Here is a 15229-nt window from a genome sequence, read left to right as displayed (position 1 = left end):
GGGTCTACCCAGGGGTCTCCTCCCAGTTGGACAGGTCTGGAAGACCTCCACAGGGAGGCATCCTAATCAAATACCGTTCTACTCTGAGCTCCCTCTGGATGTCTGGGCTCCTCACCTATCTCTAAGGCTGAGCCAAGACATCCTCCTGAGAAATTTATTCCGATCGCTTAAACTCGCAATCTCATTCTTTCTATTACAACCCAGAGTTCATGACCATAGGTGAGGGCTGAAACTAAGACTGACCGGTAAACTGAGAGCTTCACCCTCTGGCTCAGCTCCTTCTTTACCACAAGGCCTGGTGCAACGTCTTCAGTCAGTGCTGCTCCAATCCACCTGTCAATTCTACACTCACTTGTGAACAAGACTCAAAGATACTTGAACTCCTTCACTTTTGGCAAGGACTCACTCCCCACCCAGAGGGAGCAATCTACCATTTTCCAGCAGAGAGCCATGGCCTCAGACTTGGATGCCATGGACAAACAGCTCCAATGCCTGTGGAGGTCCCTGGGAGAAGAAGCCAGCAGAACCACACCATCCGCAAAAAGCAGAGATAAAATTCTGAGGTCTCCTCCTCCTTATAGGCACCCAATATAAGGTAATTTCTTGTTTTCTGTTACCAAAATTTGCAGGCAAAATCCTGCACTCTGAATAAATCATACAAAAAAGTTTGTCATTTTTGACAGATTCATTCCTCTACTATGCATCTGTCCCATTAAATAGATGAAGAATGCAATAATAAAGATTTTATTGTATCAAAACACACAAAATAATCCAAGTTTTGATCATTTGGAAAGCCTGTACAGTATATACATTTTTAGCATGTTAGGAGTCTTAAAAGTGTAACATTTTCACAGAGAATTGAAGCCTGAAGAAGAGCATAAGTTTGGTTTTAAGACATTCAAAAGACTTAATACTGCTCAGGTCTTTATAGAAGTTTTGTGGTCACATATTGTTCCAGTATAGGAATAACAGTGCAGCAGAGAAGGGGTTAACAGTGCTCCAAAGGTGTGCTACTCTGCCACATATGTCATACAGCAGATGAACACTTTTTGAGAGTCCTTTAATTACTACATTACTAAGAATTAAATAAAGCTGGAGGTATTTTTAACACCATGTCCTTACATAAAGACCATTTGAGGTGAAATAACAAGAGGAAATGACTGAGCATCAATGTGTTTTGTATCAGTTTTAGAACAAGATGACTCTCTACCACATGTCAGTTTGTCCCGTCTGTGCAAACATGCTGACAGATGGGCCAGTGACCACAGCTTTAAGCTCTGGTGGGCGGGCCGCATCATCGTCACATTAGGGGATTTTCCTCTCCTACCATGTCTTTATACTGTGCAGACTGCCACCTCTTTAAAGGATGGGACATAATTTGAAGACATCTCAATGATGAGTCTAATTTTAGATTTTCCATAGGAAGAGTCATAACAAGTGGTTTAGTTATTAATAAAAGGTGTTCAGTTATAGACATAAGACTTTTCTACATATAGATGTAGAAACCAAAAAATATAGACTCTTTAGAGAAAATTTTAAACAAAGACAAATATCTGGGTGAACTACTGTGTTACTTTTCTTGTACAATGATGCCACTTTAAGAGTGGTTCCTTGAATGTCAGTCAGACACAAGGACTCCAGAAAGATCTTTTTTAAGACTGCATTAGCAGGGCTTAGAGCAAATGCAGCATCATCCATTAGACACTGACCCTTTACTATTAATGTATCTGCCTTTAATACACACTAACAGAAAAATAAGAACAACAATCCTCTGGCTGGAAATAACCGCAAACGTGACATCCCTCTAAAGCGAAGGTGAATGGACAGGGAGCCAGAGATTGAGAGAGAGATTAAAAGCGGGTAAATCCTAAATAAACTGAGATAAGGGACCGAGGGGGGGTGAGGAGGAGGATGAGAAGGAGGTCAGGCTCTGTAAGCGTGCCATGCGACTGACTGGGGCAGCAGTTTCACCTCACAAGGGTCACTACAGCCACTACAACCATGGCTGGGCTGCTGACACACATTTGCTCCATCACATGTAGGGAATCCACATTGAACTAATCACAGATTTGGGATTAGTTTGACAGAAAACATAAAAAAACAAGAGGACAGTGATTAGGGAAAAAGCAACATCTAACATGACTGCTGTCTGAGCAGACTTCAGCTGAAATATTATTTGTTTATACTTACGGTTATTTTGATGATACAGCATTATAGAAAGTTGCAAATCTGGGTGATTCAATCAATTTTACAGTGAATGAAAAGCTTTATCATCTTTACAATGCTAGTCATTTCAAAATGCTGTCATATCAGAATTCTAAACTTGGATTCAAAACTAGGAAAGGTCGACCCATACTGATATCTGTTTCAATACCACAGCAACAAAAATAGAAGTCCTTAAAGCCAAATATAAGGCAATTTCTTCTTTTTAGTAGCTGAAATTTCCATCAAACTTTTGCATATTGCCTACATTGTACTAATAGAGTACCTATATAAAGTGTTAATCTCTTGGATATTTTACTCTTTTATTGATTTTATAAATTAGTCACGGTCAATATAATTTGAATTTTTTTGTGACAAAATGACAAAAAAAAATAAAACATTTTAATGTCAAAGGGAAAAAATATTTCCCAAAATATTAACTAAATAGAATTATATATAATGTAAAAATAAGTGATTGTATTATATTCCTCTACTTCAAGTCAGTATTTAGTAGAAGCACCTTTGGCTGTAATCAGCACCGAGTCTGTGCAGAAAGGTCTCAATCAGGCCTGCACATCTGGACACTGCATTTGTACTCTTTACTTTTTTCTTCTTTGCAAAACTGCTCAAGCTCAGTCAGGTTGCCCGGGGATGAGGCGTGAACAGCCCTTTTTAAGTCCAGCCACATATTCTCTATTGGATTGGCTTTAATTCCAGAACCATCATTTATTTATAAAATCAGAGAAGGGTAAAACATCCAATGGGGGAATATTTTTTGATAGGAAATGCACTTGTAAATTTAACAACACTTGTAACTTGAATTTGAAAGGATCACCTCTGCTCTCTTCTGCTCACAGCAGTTTTGTGTTGAAACAGAACTGATTTCTTTAGTTTTTTAAGCTTCAGTACTTTTTAATACTTATAAATCATTAGAAAAACAAGACTCTACCATTTCCAGCTAAGTGGTGTTGAGAAAGTACCAGAGATTTTCTTAACCTTGCTTCACAGACAAAATATTGCACTTCGATGAAGTGATATCAAGCAATTCTTATTTATTTTTCATTTTTACCAAACAAACATAGAAATTTTATTTGTATCTTCTCAATAAACAAAATCATTCACATAACTGCTTCCTAGAGACAAGTTTATAAATACATTGATTGACCTTAATCATCAGTAAAAATTAAACAAAAAAGGGCGCCTGAAGCCACAGCAACATATCATTTTGTTCTATCAGGTCTACCACACACTATGTATCAATCTGATCATCTGATCAACATCTTTATTCTCTACTAATCTTTTTCTTTGCCTATAAAACACAATCCTGTTAATGTCCACTAAATTTGAGGCCCACAGAAAGAGCTGCAATTTGTCTCATTAAAAAAGCTAGTACAGTATATACACAGAGTTGTACTCCAGGAACAAGTACTAACAGTTAAAGCAAAGAGATTGTTCATTTAATTTCATGTACACAAGTACTATTATCAAAGACATGCAAGATGAAATTACCTTCTGACATCAAAACTTGCAACTGGATGGGAACTATAAAAAAGGATGCCAATGCACTTTCTATACAACTACGGGTTAAGGCAATGGAATTAGATTCCTTTTAATATATGTTAAATATGTGTCATTGTGTGAGTTTTGTTTTAAACCAACTTTGATGTAAAATTAAAGCTGCTCCTTATCATATTTCTATGTATTCATTCTTAAGCCCCGACCCACCCTAAAATCTTAATTCCTGGAAGTAACACATTTCACATTCCAAAAAAAGGTAGTACAAAAAACAATTCGTTGACATCAAAAGGAACTCATTGCTGCCTTTTGCACAGTGCAATCACAGAACTGGAAAAAGCCCTTACAATCTGTACATATGGCATGGCTTTTTCTAGCACAGAAACTGGAAGAAAAAAAAATCATAAGAGTGCAAAAAGGACAGATAATTCTCTAGAAAATCAACGCACAGTTCAGTCAGATAAAAACAGACACACTCAGACTGATAAAAGTAGAGAGACAATTGTTATCAGTGCTACTGCTTTATGGGATTAAACCCACTACATCTTACCTTCACATTACAGTGCCACCTGGTGGTTCACACTAGTTACTGTGTTCTCTACCTAACAGTTACCAACAGCCCCAAAGTAAAGCCAGAATCAGTTCACAATGGCCACATTCCCAATTTATAGACTGTTTTTAGACCACCTGATCTAACCCTGGTGAATCTGTGTCCAAAGTGTCTTCAAAATTTTGTACAAATTTCTTAAATACACCACATCAGTGTCTTTAAGCCTCTCCAGGCAGCTCTGAGGCTTGGTTTGCAGTGTATTTAACCATATTTGATCAAAATTATAACTCTCTTACACATACCATCATCAGATAAGTGATGGAGTGGTGGATTAGACTGCAGGCGTGAGATAGAGAATCTCTACTTTTGATCAAATCTAGGACTTGTAAGTCAGCAAGACACTAGCTGCCATTCTTCATCTTTGATCAACTCTATAGCTGACAGGTGCTAAGTTTTTGCACTCAAAAAATGATTCAAAAAACATTTTAAAGGGTAGAAGATCAGCAGAATTTCATATATAATTTATATTCTGGTAGAGTTGAGGTCACAGTTTCTGTTTATTTTTGCCATATTAATTATGCAGTGATTCAGTTGAAAAGTGCAGAAAATCCAATTATGTCACCATTACTGCGAGAGGTTAAGAAGCAGACTAAATTCATGTTAATTCCTCTTTATGGCCTCCAAAAGCAACCCAGGCCATCTGTGCAACAACAGACTCTTACTATAGTTATTTTCATTGCCTATAATGCTGCCAGGTGGTTACGCACATCCAAATTTACTGCAACCTGCCGCATCAGCCTTGTTTAGATTTTCTATGGCAAAGATTCCCAATAGGTGATATGTTTGACTGTTAAGTGACCACAAAATGAGATTTGTCTTTATTCGCTATGTACAAAACGAGATAAGCAAAGAGACAAGGGGTAATGCTTGTCCATGGGAGTCTTTAAATCAACACAAACCCAAAGTTCCTAACAAGAGCTTTAATAAGGCTTCAGCAATCAGTTATGGCCATAGCAAAAGCCTTTCTCTGTTCTTGCCATTTTATATCTGGTTACTGTAAAGGCTTTGTTCTGGCAACAAAACTGTAAATAACTTAGGAGGATCACACATGACTAAGGACACAAACAACTTTGGAGAATGGGGATTGATTTGACTAACACTGACTTAGCTTGACCCTTATATTAGCTAGAGCTGAATTTCAGATTTTTTTGTACATCACATTGCACAGTAATGACTAAAGCAGTCATAGAAGCAACTAGAATCCCCAAACTGCAGACTGTAAAATTTATTTTATTTTGATACTTTGCATCTCAAGTATTTTCAAATTACTTCTGATCAAAATCTGAAACTCTGTCTTCTACATTTTTGTAATTTCCTCATTGGATTTGAACCAGGCGTGCTGAAACCTAGACATTTACTATAAAATTTACGCAATAGATCCACAAGCCAGTCATAAGAAAAGTCACACTGCAACTTTCAGCTATTTATAGCCAGCATTAGCAATGTCCAAGGATGGCTACTGACCACTGGTGTTGAGTGTTAGTGGAATTTGCTGACTGTTGACACCTTATTTTGACACGTTCAGAGCATATAGGGACATCTTCGCTAAAGTTACAGTGTATTTTAGCTGCTAACTATAACATAAACAGCAAAGCACTTTGTAATTAATCACTTATTGTCCAACTGAATGCAATTATTTTAAACAAAGGGCCAATGCCTCTTTCTCATGTGACTCAGACAATCTGTAAACATTCAGCACTTTGCCAGTGGTCAATATTTCATTGGTTTGTGTGGAGCCAAGTAGGTGTTAATCAAAATTTGATGCGTCTTGACATTTGAAGAAATGGTCTTCAGCTTTATAAGAGTTTTTATATGAGAGTTTTCAGAGTTTTATGAATGTGTAAAGAGCTCTTAGCTTTGATATCATAAATGCACAGACTATTTTCAAAGCCAGATTTTCAAAGACTTCAAGGCTTTCAGTATTCATATGGGCATGTACTACGATACTCAAAAGGAATATCAGAGCCAATCCTGATCTGACACAGCCATAAAATATAGCAAACTTTGACTCACTTAGTTGTTGATAATGGGGCATCAACATGCTGAAAAGCACAATATCCTGGTGATTTAAAATGTCTGTTTTCTTGTGGTGTACATTTTCATAGAGGAGAAAACAAAAAAAAACCCTGTGATGTCTTTTAAGTTAACCACAGTTAATGTAAAATACCATAATTTAAACAATTGGTGGGAAAAAAACACTTGTGATACCAAAAAAAATATTTATTACATGAACATGTACCTCCACTGCCACCACCTCCCCGTAAGCCCCACCCTGGCTGCAGTGTAGCAAATAGTGCAAATTAGTTAAGATTTCAGTCCATAGGACCACATTTCATCACTTTGTTAAGCCAAGCAGATGTTCTCCACTGCTTGTTTTCTCTTTGTTTCGTTGACTGATAAACCGTTGCTGTATCTCTGAAAGCAGCTCTGTACCTGGTAATTATTGCATGTGACACATTTAACAATCATTTGCATATGCTTTGTGTGGACCTGTGATGAGACTTCATGTTTCCCTTCGGGCCTTTTTCTTCTGGGTGGGCTTCGGGGGCTCCACAGTCTGCTCAGACTTCTCTGAAAGGTGGTCAAAAGGGAAAAAAAATGAGAAAAACATGATATCTTAAAAATTACTTACTGTGTAAACATCTGCTTCGTCTCTGTGAACTGAAACTTACTCTGAGAGGAGGATATGCTTGTATTCTGCTTTTTTGAGGATAGCACAGGAAGCTCTTGGGGTTTCGTCACTGTGTCAACCTGGGGTGCTGTGCTCAACGTCTACAAAAGCATTAATTCAACAACATCACCAAAACAGGGAAACTGTTTTATGCAAGATAAAAATCTCTCTGGTAATTTTTTTTTTCCTTACTTGAACCTCAGCTGCAGCCTCCTCATCTGCTTTCTTCTTCTTTTTTCTCTTCTTCTTTGACTTGGCCGCCCCATCAGAGGGATCCTCAGCGTCCTTTTCATCCTCTGACACCTGCCATGACAAAAATATTAGTTTAATAATTAATCAAAATTTATGGAACAAAGGTAGTGGCGGGGGCTGATATCAAAGGACTGGCTAAAACAAGAGTACAGGATGTGAAAACTAAATATCATTTCCTTTTAGTTATTTCCGTATGGCAAAGTTTTGAACATCACTCTAGTGGGGTTTTTTCCCCAATGATGTACTTAACAATACAAGGCTTTTATAAAATGATATTAAAAGTTAGAGCTGGAAAATATGGACTAATAATTTGTATCACAGTATTTTATGCTCTTTGTGGTAATGCTATTGTATCACGGTATCACAACATTTCAAAACTAAATCCATATTCAGGTGCTACTAACTCCTTCTCCCTTACAATAAGATGTGATACTCAGCTCCTGTCTGTGCATACAATCACAAAAAATGTTTCTGTATGTCAAGTTCCCTTTAACTGCACCTGTGTGTGGTTTTATGTTTCATTTCTCTCCTGCTGAGATGTGTTATTGTGCTACTGACAACACCACATATCCTGCTGTAGTTTTTCACAATAAAAGCACTTGAACTACGCACTTTTATTGTGGAAGAACTTTTCTGAATTAGAATGTTAATGATTGATTTCACTTAGCTTTAAAAGTGATACTGGCAAAGGAGTTCATATGCTTCTCTAGCCTTGTTTAAAGTCCTAACCTACTTCTTTGAATCATCATGGACTTAAAACAAGCACCTCATTGATTAAAACACACCTTTATACAGTTAGTAGAGCCATTATTATATGAATCACTACAGCGCTGGGCTCAAGTCAAACCACATCGAGCCATTGCAGCTCATGTCTGGTATCAAAGCCCAGGATAGGTGGACAGAGTGATGACACTCACTTCATGTTGCATTTCAGAAATAAAACTGGAAGAGAACAGGTTTTACCTGATTACTGTGCTGCATGCTATTTTAGTTCATGTTACTTACATTTACATGAGTGGGAGATGTTTGGTTAATTTCCTGGCTGCAAAAGTGTCAAAGCTAACCATGCTGATGGCAGGACTAAAACGGTGCTGTTGTCTGTCACACATCACTGTTAGGCCCCTTTCATTTATGTACCCCCTCCTGACTGTTAGTTTAAGCTAACAGGGGTATCAGTTTTGCCTCATGAGCAAACTACAGCACAACACGTGTTTAAACCAGTGATGATGGTGTTCCAAGATTCTATTTTGTGGCAGAAATGGTATTAAAATAGATTTGCCATCCAACCCTATAAACCCTCTGAGACCAGTGGTGTTGTATACAACAAGAGGAGACACAGGCTACAAACCCTCGAATAACTTTTTAACCATAAATTGTAGCCACTTCCTTTTTTCTCTCTTGTAGCCTGCCATTGTGCAATTCTCATGCTGCTATCCATGCCTTTGTAGCCCTTACAGAAACCATTTTAAACAAGTCTCAAACTTGGGTGACTTTCCAGGGCATTTAAATATAAAATTCACACCAGTAACTCTGATGTTGAACATCTTTTAATCCATTTTTAATCCACTGTCAATTGTTTCTGCTGCTAGCTTAGCAATAGCCACCATATTTTTTGTCACACTGGCTGTGACAACCAATGGCAGGCTCTTCTATCGCCACATCATGCTTTGCCAAACTGCACATGCCAGACTAGGCAGATCATATAGGAGACAACCTGACAAGCTCATAATGGAGAAAAAGAGAGACAGAGAGCCTGTGATGTGTCGCTCTGTGACTCTGCAGACAGAAACTGCTTTGAATAACGGCACAAATAAAGCTAGCACAAAGAAGCGCAAGGACTTTTTTTGTAAATATCTGATTATTTTAAAGACTTTCTGTCACAAAATTATTATTTTTTCATGTTTTGGGGAAAATGGTTAAAGGATAGCATAGGGTCTAGAGGGTTAAGAGTGTAAAGACTAAGAAATGTCTAACACAAAAGAGTAAATTTTCTATGTGGATAGTTGTACAGAGAGTAAGTGAGACCTTGTGAGCGACAGGCTGCTCCTTTGGTGGAGCTGCTGGTGTCAGCAAAACAGGAGGCTCCTCGTAGTTACCCCAGTGCTCCACGGGGGCGTTCCAGTCAGAGCTGGGGTCCATTGTTGTAGTCCCATCTATATAAGAAAAGAAGATATTGTCAACAGGATGGCTTTAAAAAATTAGAAATTATATGTCCATGAATTGATACTCTGCATTCTAAATGAAAAAAGTTTGAACATATTTTCAGTTTGAAATAATTTACATAAAAAATTGTACACTGACAGCTACTGGACCAAGTACTTTTTTTTATGTTACTAAGGTACAAAATACTCACTTATTCCAGACCATTCATCATCCACCTCAGGGCTGCTTGCCCACTGAAGCTCAATTGAATTTGATATTTGATCTGAAACGGATGAGGAGATGATCAAGCGGGAGCAAGGAGGTAAAAAGAAAAGGAAGTGAATTAGTCATAAGTGCTAAAGAAGCTAGAGACTGTTGTTAAGTCTAAAATTTTGGTCAGACATCCCATTGATAAAACCTCATGGAGCAGAAACTGGGAATCTTACAACCCATCTCCAATCTAATGACCAACCTGTGGGGTTTCTCCCCAGCATGGAGAAGGTCACAGGGTTGAGGTCAGTCTTCATACGACCATCAATGCCACCCCATGCTGCTGATGAGATCACACAAAACATCGGTTATAGATTTCATTGCTTGAATGCTAAAAACAAACAGTTATAATCAGATGTGGCATCTTCAGTCAAAAATCATACTGATTTTGAGAAGAGTTAACGTATTTTAGGGAAATTTATTTGGCATTCATTTTCTATAACAACACTTTCTTCATACAACAGGTGCACTGCCATGTATCTGTTTAGCCCAGTCTTGATTTAACACTGAAGGACAAGCCCTTAATTTAATAATGTTACAAAATATTTAAATTGTATTCGTGCATATTTCAGTGTCTTTCAGACAGCTAATTTATGTACAAATCATAACTAAGGAGTATGGGATTTAAGATTGTCAGCCTCTTTCACACCAAAATTGCTTGGGGGTTAAACAATACTGTTATAAGTTGTGTCTCATGCAAGTGGCCGTCCATAGCCAGGGCTGTAGCTCCTGTTTTTTGCTACTGCCATAGTGCTCTACTACTGAGATGTAACCAAGCACAGAGGAAGGATGGCATCTTGTAGTTCTATGTAATTTGGCCAAATTTTGACCTAGAAAGTGAGGATAAAGTTGTATGTAGGCTGTGTCAGGTTACACTGGCACGTTGACCATAGCAATATGTAACCACTCCATGTAACCTACAAAGAGGACTGAAGGCTGGTGGTGCAGCGCTAGCACTGTTAACGATTGTAACACTCAGGAAAACAGCTTGGTAGAACCTATCCACTGGTACAACCTTTAAGAAAGTGGTTTATCTTAGATGCAAGTTGCTGTGTAGAAACAAATCAGTAGAATCACTGTCCTACTTTTGATAACATGCTTGGTAGGGCTTATACCTTACTCTCCATATTCTGAACTGCATTATAAAAAACATTTACTCAGATCAAAGTGTTACCTTGTGTCTCCTGAGCCCAGGACTGATGCTTAGGAGGGGCTGTGAAGTGTGTAGCTGCTGGGATGGCGCTCCACTTGCTTCCCTCCATTGCACCCATTTGACCTGGGATCAAAGAAATGTCAGACCAACCTCCGCCATTGACTGAAGGCTCCTCTCTCCAGGTTGAAGACACTGAAGAGAGTATACATTGGGTGAAGACACAAGTCAGAACAAAACTGCTGTTAACCAAGGGCAAATCATCAGTTTCTTTATTTTAGAGAAAAGTCATGTCATTTTTGTTCTTTTAAGCTTGTTTTAAAGACAAAACTAGTGATAAATCTTAAAGTATGCCCTTCACTATTTCTCTGGGAATATAGCGGAAAAAAGGAGCAAAGACATATTTTCCCCTCCTAAGAGGCAAAAATTAAAGGATTGTTTTTACCTGCTCCACTGGGTGCATCTCCCTTCCCAGTGGTTCTTGACTGCAGTGACTCTGAAAAAGACATAAAAGAAACTATTAATAGTTTACATAAGAAACAAGCACATTTACACATTAGTGTTATTTAAGCATCTGTGACCTGTACACTTGTGGTGCTTTATTTGTTTTAAGTATGAATAAATAAATGCTGCACTTATGCAGGGTAACTATAAATTACTTCTCAAGCTTTACGTGTCAAACCAGAATCCATTCTATTAGGATTTGCTCGATTGTTACCATTGTTGCCTTTGTTCTTTTTGGTGTTTGCAGGTACAGTTGCCACAGGAGCCTCCACGTTACTCTTTGGGGCATCCCTGCCTCCAGGGCTGCCAGAGTCCTCAGGGCCCTTGTCCTTTCTTCGCTGCTGCTTCTTTTCTCGGTTACTGACTTTGGTTTCCCATGCACCTTAGGAAAGAAAAAATAAACATCATTAATATCAGTGACTTATTGTGCACCATACAGTGATAATTATATATTCTACACGGCTTTTTGTGGAGGGAATCAGTGGTTTATTTAACCACTGATTGAACATTGACAGTTATTAAGACTTTTCTTCAACTACAGTTGAGTTTACCATCATCAGGCTCTTTTCCATCACTTGTAGACACCTGCTGGACTGGTTTCACATCTGCTTTTGCTTTCTTTTTGTTCTTTTTCACTTGAGCTGGGGCCAAGACTTCATGTGCCTGCAGATATAGAAAAGAGATTTATGCTTTCCCCTTGAGATAAAAACATGCAGACAAACCTGAAAGGGTTCAAATAAGGTTGTTTTTAAAATGCCTATAGCAATAGTCTTATATCATCTCAACACAGCTAATTTGGCTTTTATTGTTTATTTTGGCAGCCAATGAAAAGAAATACCTTCTCAGTTTTGTTTGAAGGGACTACCTTGGAAATGGCCTCTACCACTTTAATTTCCTCCTGAGCTCCAGTCACTGGTTGGCCATTGGACTGAGTCTTCTGTGGAAAAAGAGACATTTGGATAACAACATGACGTTATTGATACAGTAATATAGCAAACTCTAAGCTTACCTAAAGTCTGTCTTTGCAGGGATAAAATGCTAATAAGAGACAATTTTATAAAACAAAAATTAAATTAGAATTTCACTATTTGTAAGAGAAATAAATACAACCCATTTGTGTTCTGTAAACTATGACATGACCAGTTCTCCTCTAGCATGATGCTAAACTTGTGTTTCCTAAATATTACCTAACTCAGACGGTTTAGCGGAAAAACCTACTAAGAGGTAGTTAGGGGGGAAATGCCTATTTAGGTGACTAATGACATATTTTCATCCTACTTGTACAAATTTTAATTTTAAAGGAAACCGAAGCAAACTGGAACATACCCTAATTTTTAACCAGCTATCATTAGCTTTAATTGTCTGACAGTTTGCTTTACACGTAGCTAGTTAGCTAGCATCATTAGCTAAACATCACAGCGCGGTTCGTTTTATTTCAAACTAGCTGGTTTATTTACGTCATTAACTAAGTAGGGCACATGGCTGCCCCTCTGTAGCTTAATCTTTGTTGTTACGACAAAGCTAATGCTAACCTTGGATGATATAATTCATGCTGTATGATGATACCAAATAGGCTAACGGTGACTAATGTCAAACGTTAGCGGCTTGTACTGATGAAATAACAATGGGGTTAAATGTACAAGCTCGGTAACGCTGACTCTGTTGCGCTCAGTATTAGCTTGATAGTCTCCACACAAACCATTGAATGTTCATGATCAAACATTATTTGTCTTCTTTAACCAACTGTGACTAAACCGCTTGTTAACAGTGCCCATTGTACCTTTTCAAGAGTTTTCTTTTTGTTTCTCTTCTTCTGCTCCTCCGGTTTGACAGTTTTCACCACGCTGGCCTTGTCAGGTTCAGCGCTGCCTTGGGTGATCGGGGATCCCCGCTTTTTCCCGAAGAGCAGACCGCCACAGACAGCGGCCCAGGACAGACAGAGCAACAGCAGGGCACCCACAGCAGCCGTGGACAGGATAACCCACGTCGGGTACAGCTCAGGCTTCAGATTCAAATCTATTCCGAACTGGGCCCGAACATATTCGTTACCCAGGGAAAGGGCCTCCTTCAGACGGGTGGAAAGCAGCTCGGCTTTCTCCAGCGCGAAACCTTTCAAGTCTTCAGCCATCTTTCGAAATCGCGTAAACACTAACCGTTGGCTAAATGCTAACCGTTAACAATCATTGTCAGTATCCGTATGCTAACGGAGGAGTGGCTAATCTGATTTGACTGTTGGGAGGAGAAATCTCGGTTAACCGATTTCACAGTGAATTACTTCTACTTTATTGAGGTCGTTATAGAACACACAATAACTTAAATTTAACAGTTGGCTACATGCGATCTCGTTAATCCTATTTATAACAAGTCATCCATAGTTACATGTAAAGCTGTCGCTGTCAAGTCTGCTGGCTTTTAATGTCAAAGTTCATAGACACTCATTTGAATTACATCATGTCCAGCAGGAAAGGCGCGTCAGTGTCGACGTCAATTGCTGAGTACCTTCAAAATTCTTTTTTTTTTTTTTCATCAAGAGAATAAAATTAAAAAATCATAACGGACAACTGTAGTGTTAGAGATATAATTGTACTGTACGGAGCAAAGTTTTGATGATCTAAATTAGGGGTTCCTAAACTTTGACATGCCAGGGACCCCATATAGCGTTTAACCTCTTGCAGGGACCTCTCTTACAAAATGTCTTTTATTATGAAGCATTGCTGTTCTACCTATAATTTCCAGGTTTCATTTGAATCCAAAAACAATTTTTGTGTTTTGATTTTTTTTAATATACAGTGTATCCAGACTCCCTTCCCCTTTTTCAATTTTATGTTGCAGCCTAATGCTAAAGTAAAAAAAAAAAAAAATTCTCATTCATCTACACTGAGTAGCAATCAAAACTAAGTGAAAACAAAATCTTGTGGAAAAAAAGTGAAATCAAAAATTTTGCAAATTTATGAAAAATTAAAAAACTGAAATATCACATTGCCATAAGTATTCAGACCCTTTGCAAAAATACTTGTAGCTCAGGTTCCTCCCATTTCTCTTGATCATTTCTGAGATGTTGCTACACCTTGATTCAACATGATTTGGAAGGCCTCATGGCTGACAATGCATATCAGAGCAGAAACCAAGCTGTGAGGCCAAAACAACTGCCTGCAGAGCTCAGAGAGGTGTTGCACAGCACGGATCTGAGTAACACAGTGAAAAAATTTCTGTTGCTCTGAAGGTTCCCAAGAGCACAGTGGCCTACATAATTCTCAACTAGAAGGAGTTTGGCACCACCAGAGCACTGTCAAGAGCTGGTCATCTGGCCGAACTGGGCAATCGAGGGAGAAGGGCCTTGGTGTGAGAGGTGACCGAGCTCCAGAGATCCTGTAAGGAGATAGGACAAAGTTCCAGAAGCACAACCATCTCTGCATACCTCCACCAATATGGGTTTATTGCAGCATGGCTAGACAGAAACCTCTCCACACTGCTAAACATGAGAGCCTGCTTTGAGTTTGCAGAAAACTCCATGTGAAAGTTGGGCTTTCACATGGAAGATTAAATTTAATCATGTTTAACAAATTGAGTCTTCCCACATAAAGCTAATTTGGAAAAACAGATTCAATTAGATAGGAATTACATTACATAATCTTTTGTAAAGAATTCTTCAGACAAAATTTTAATCAAATAAATACTAGCATTAGTATGAAAATGGATGAATTAGCATGAAACAAGAGGAAATAAACTGGGCGCTGATGGTTTACAGGGTTACACACACACACCAGCTCCATGTCTTGAAGTGAGTACCTGGGCTTCATGTCTGACTTGCAGCTTTTTCTGCATGTTTCCCCCTTCCTTCCCTGATTACCTTCTTAGTCCACTGTCCTATCTAGTAAAAGCCAAAAAGTTGATCCAAACTAAGTGTGCGGGG

General features: G+C 38.4%; 1 protein-coding gene across 4 annotated transcripts; it reads right to left on the bottom strand.

Moving 5' to 3' along the window:
• Positions 1-3237: 3237 nt before the first annotated feature.
• Positions 3238-13738, bottom strand: mtdha (metadherin a). 4 transcript variants are annotated; one of them, XM_041808756.1, is made up of 12 exons: positions 13097-13738; positions 12155-12253; positions 11868-11979; positions 11531-11698; positions 11258-11308; positions 10837-11007; positions 9865-9945; positions 9604-9675; positions 9276-9403; positions 7191-7301; positions 7000-7099; positions 3238-6898 (listed from the first exon to the last, which is right to left on the bottom strand). In XM_041808756.1, the coding sequence occupies exons 1-12, from the start codon at positions 13442-13444 to the stop codon at positions 6831-6833; spliced, it is 1509 nt and encodes a 502-aa protein (XP_041664690.1). In that variant the 5' UTR covers positions 13445-13738; the 3' UTR covers positions 3238-6830. The 4 variants fall into 4 exon arrangements, with proteins under 4 accessions (XP_041664690.1, XP_041664691.1, XP_041664692.1 ...); XM_041808757.1 differs by having other exon boundaries at positions 9865-9942; XM_041808758.1 differs by having other exon boundaries at positions 10837-10938.
• Between the last annotated feature and the right edge of the window lie 1491 nt (positions 13739-15229).

The sequence above is a fragment of the Cheilinus undulatus genome, linkage group 16, assembly GCF_018320785.1.
Source record: "Cheilinus undulatus linkage group 16, ASM1832078v1, whole genome shotgun sequence".
Taxonomy (NCBI): Eukaryota; Metazoa; Chordata; class Actinopteri; order Labriformes; family Labridae; genus Cheilinus; species Cheilinus undulatus.
This window is presented reverse-complemented; position numbering and strand designations above follow the sequence as displayed.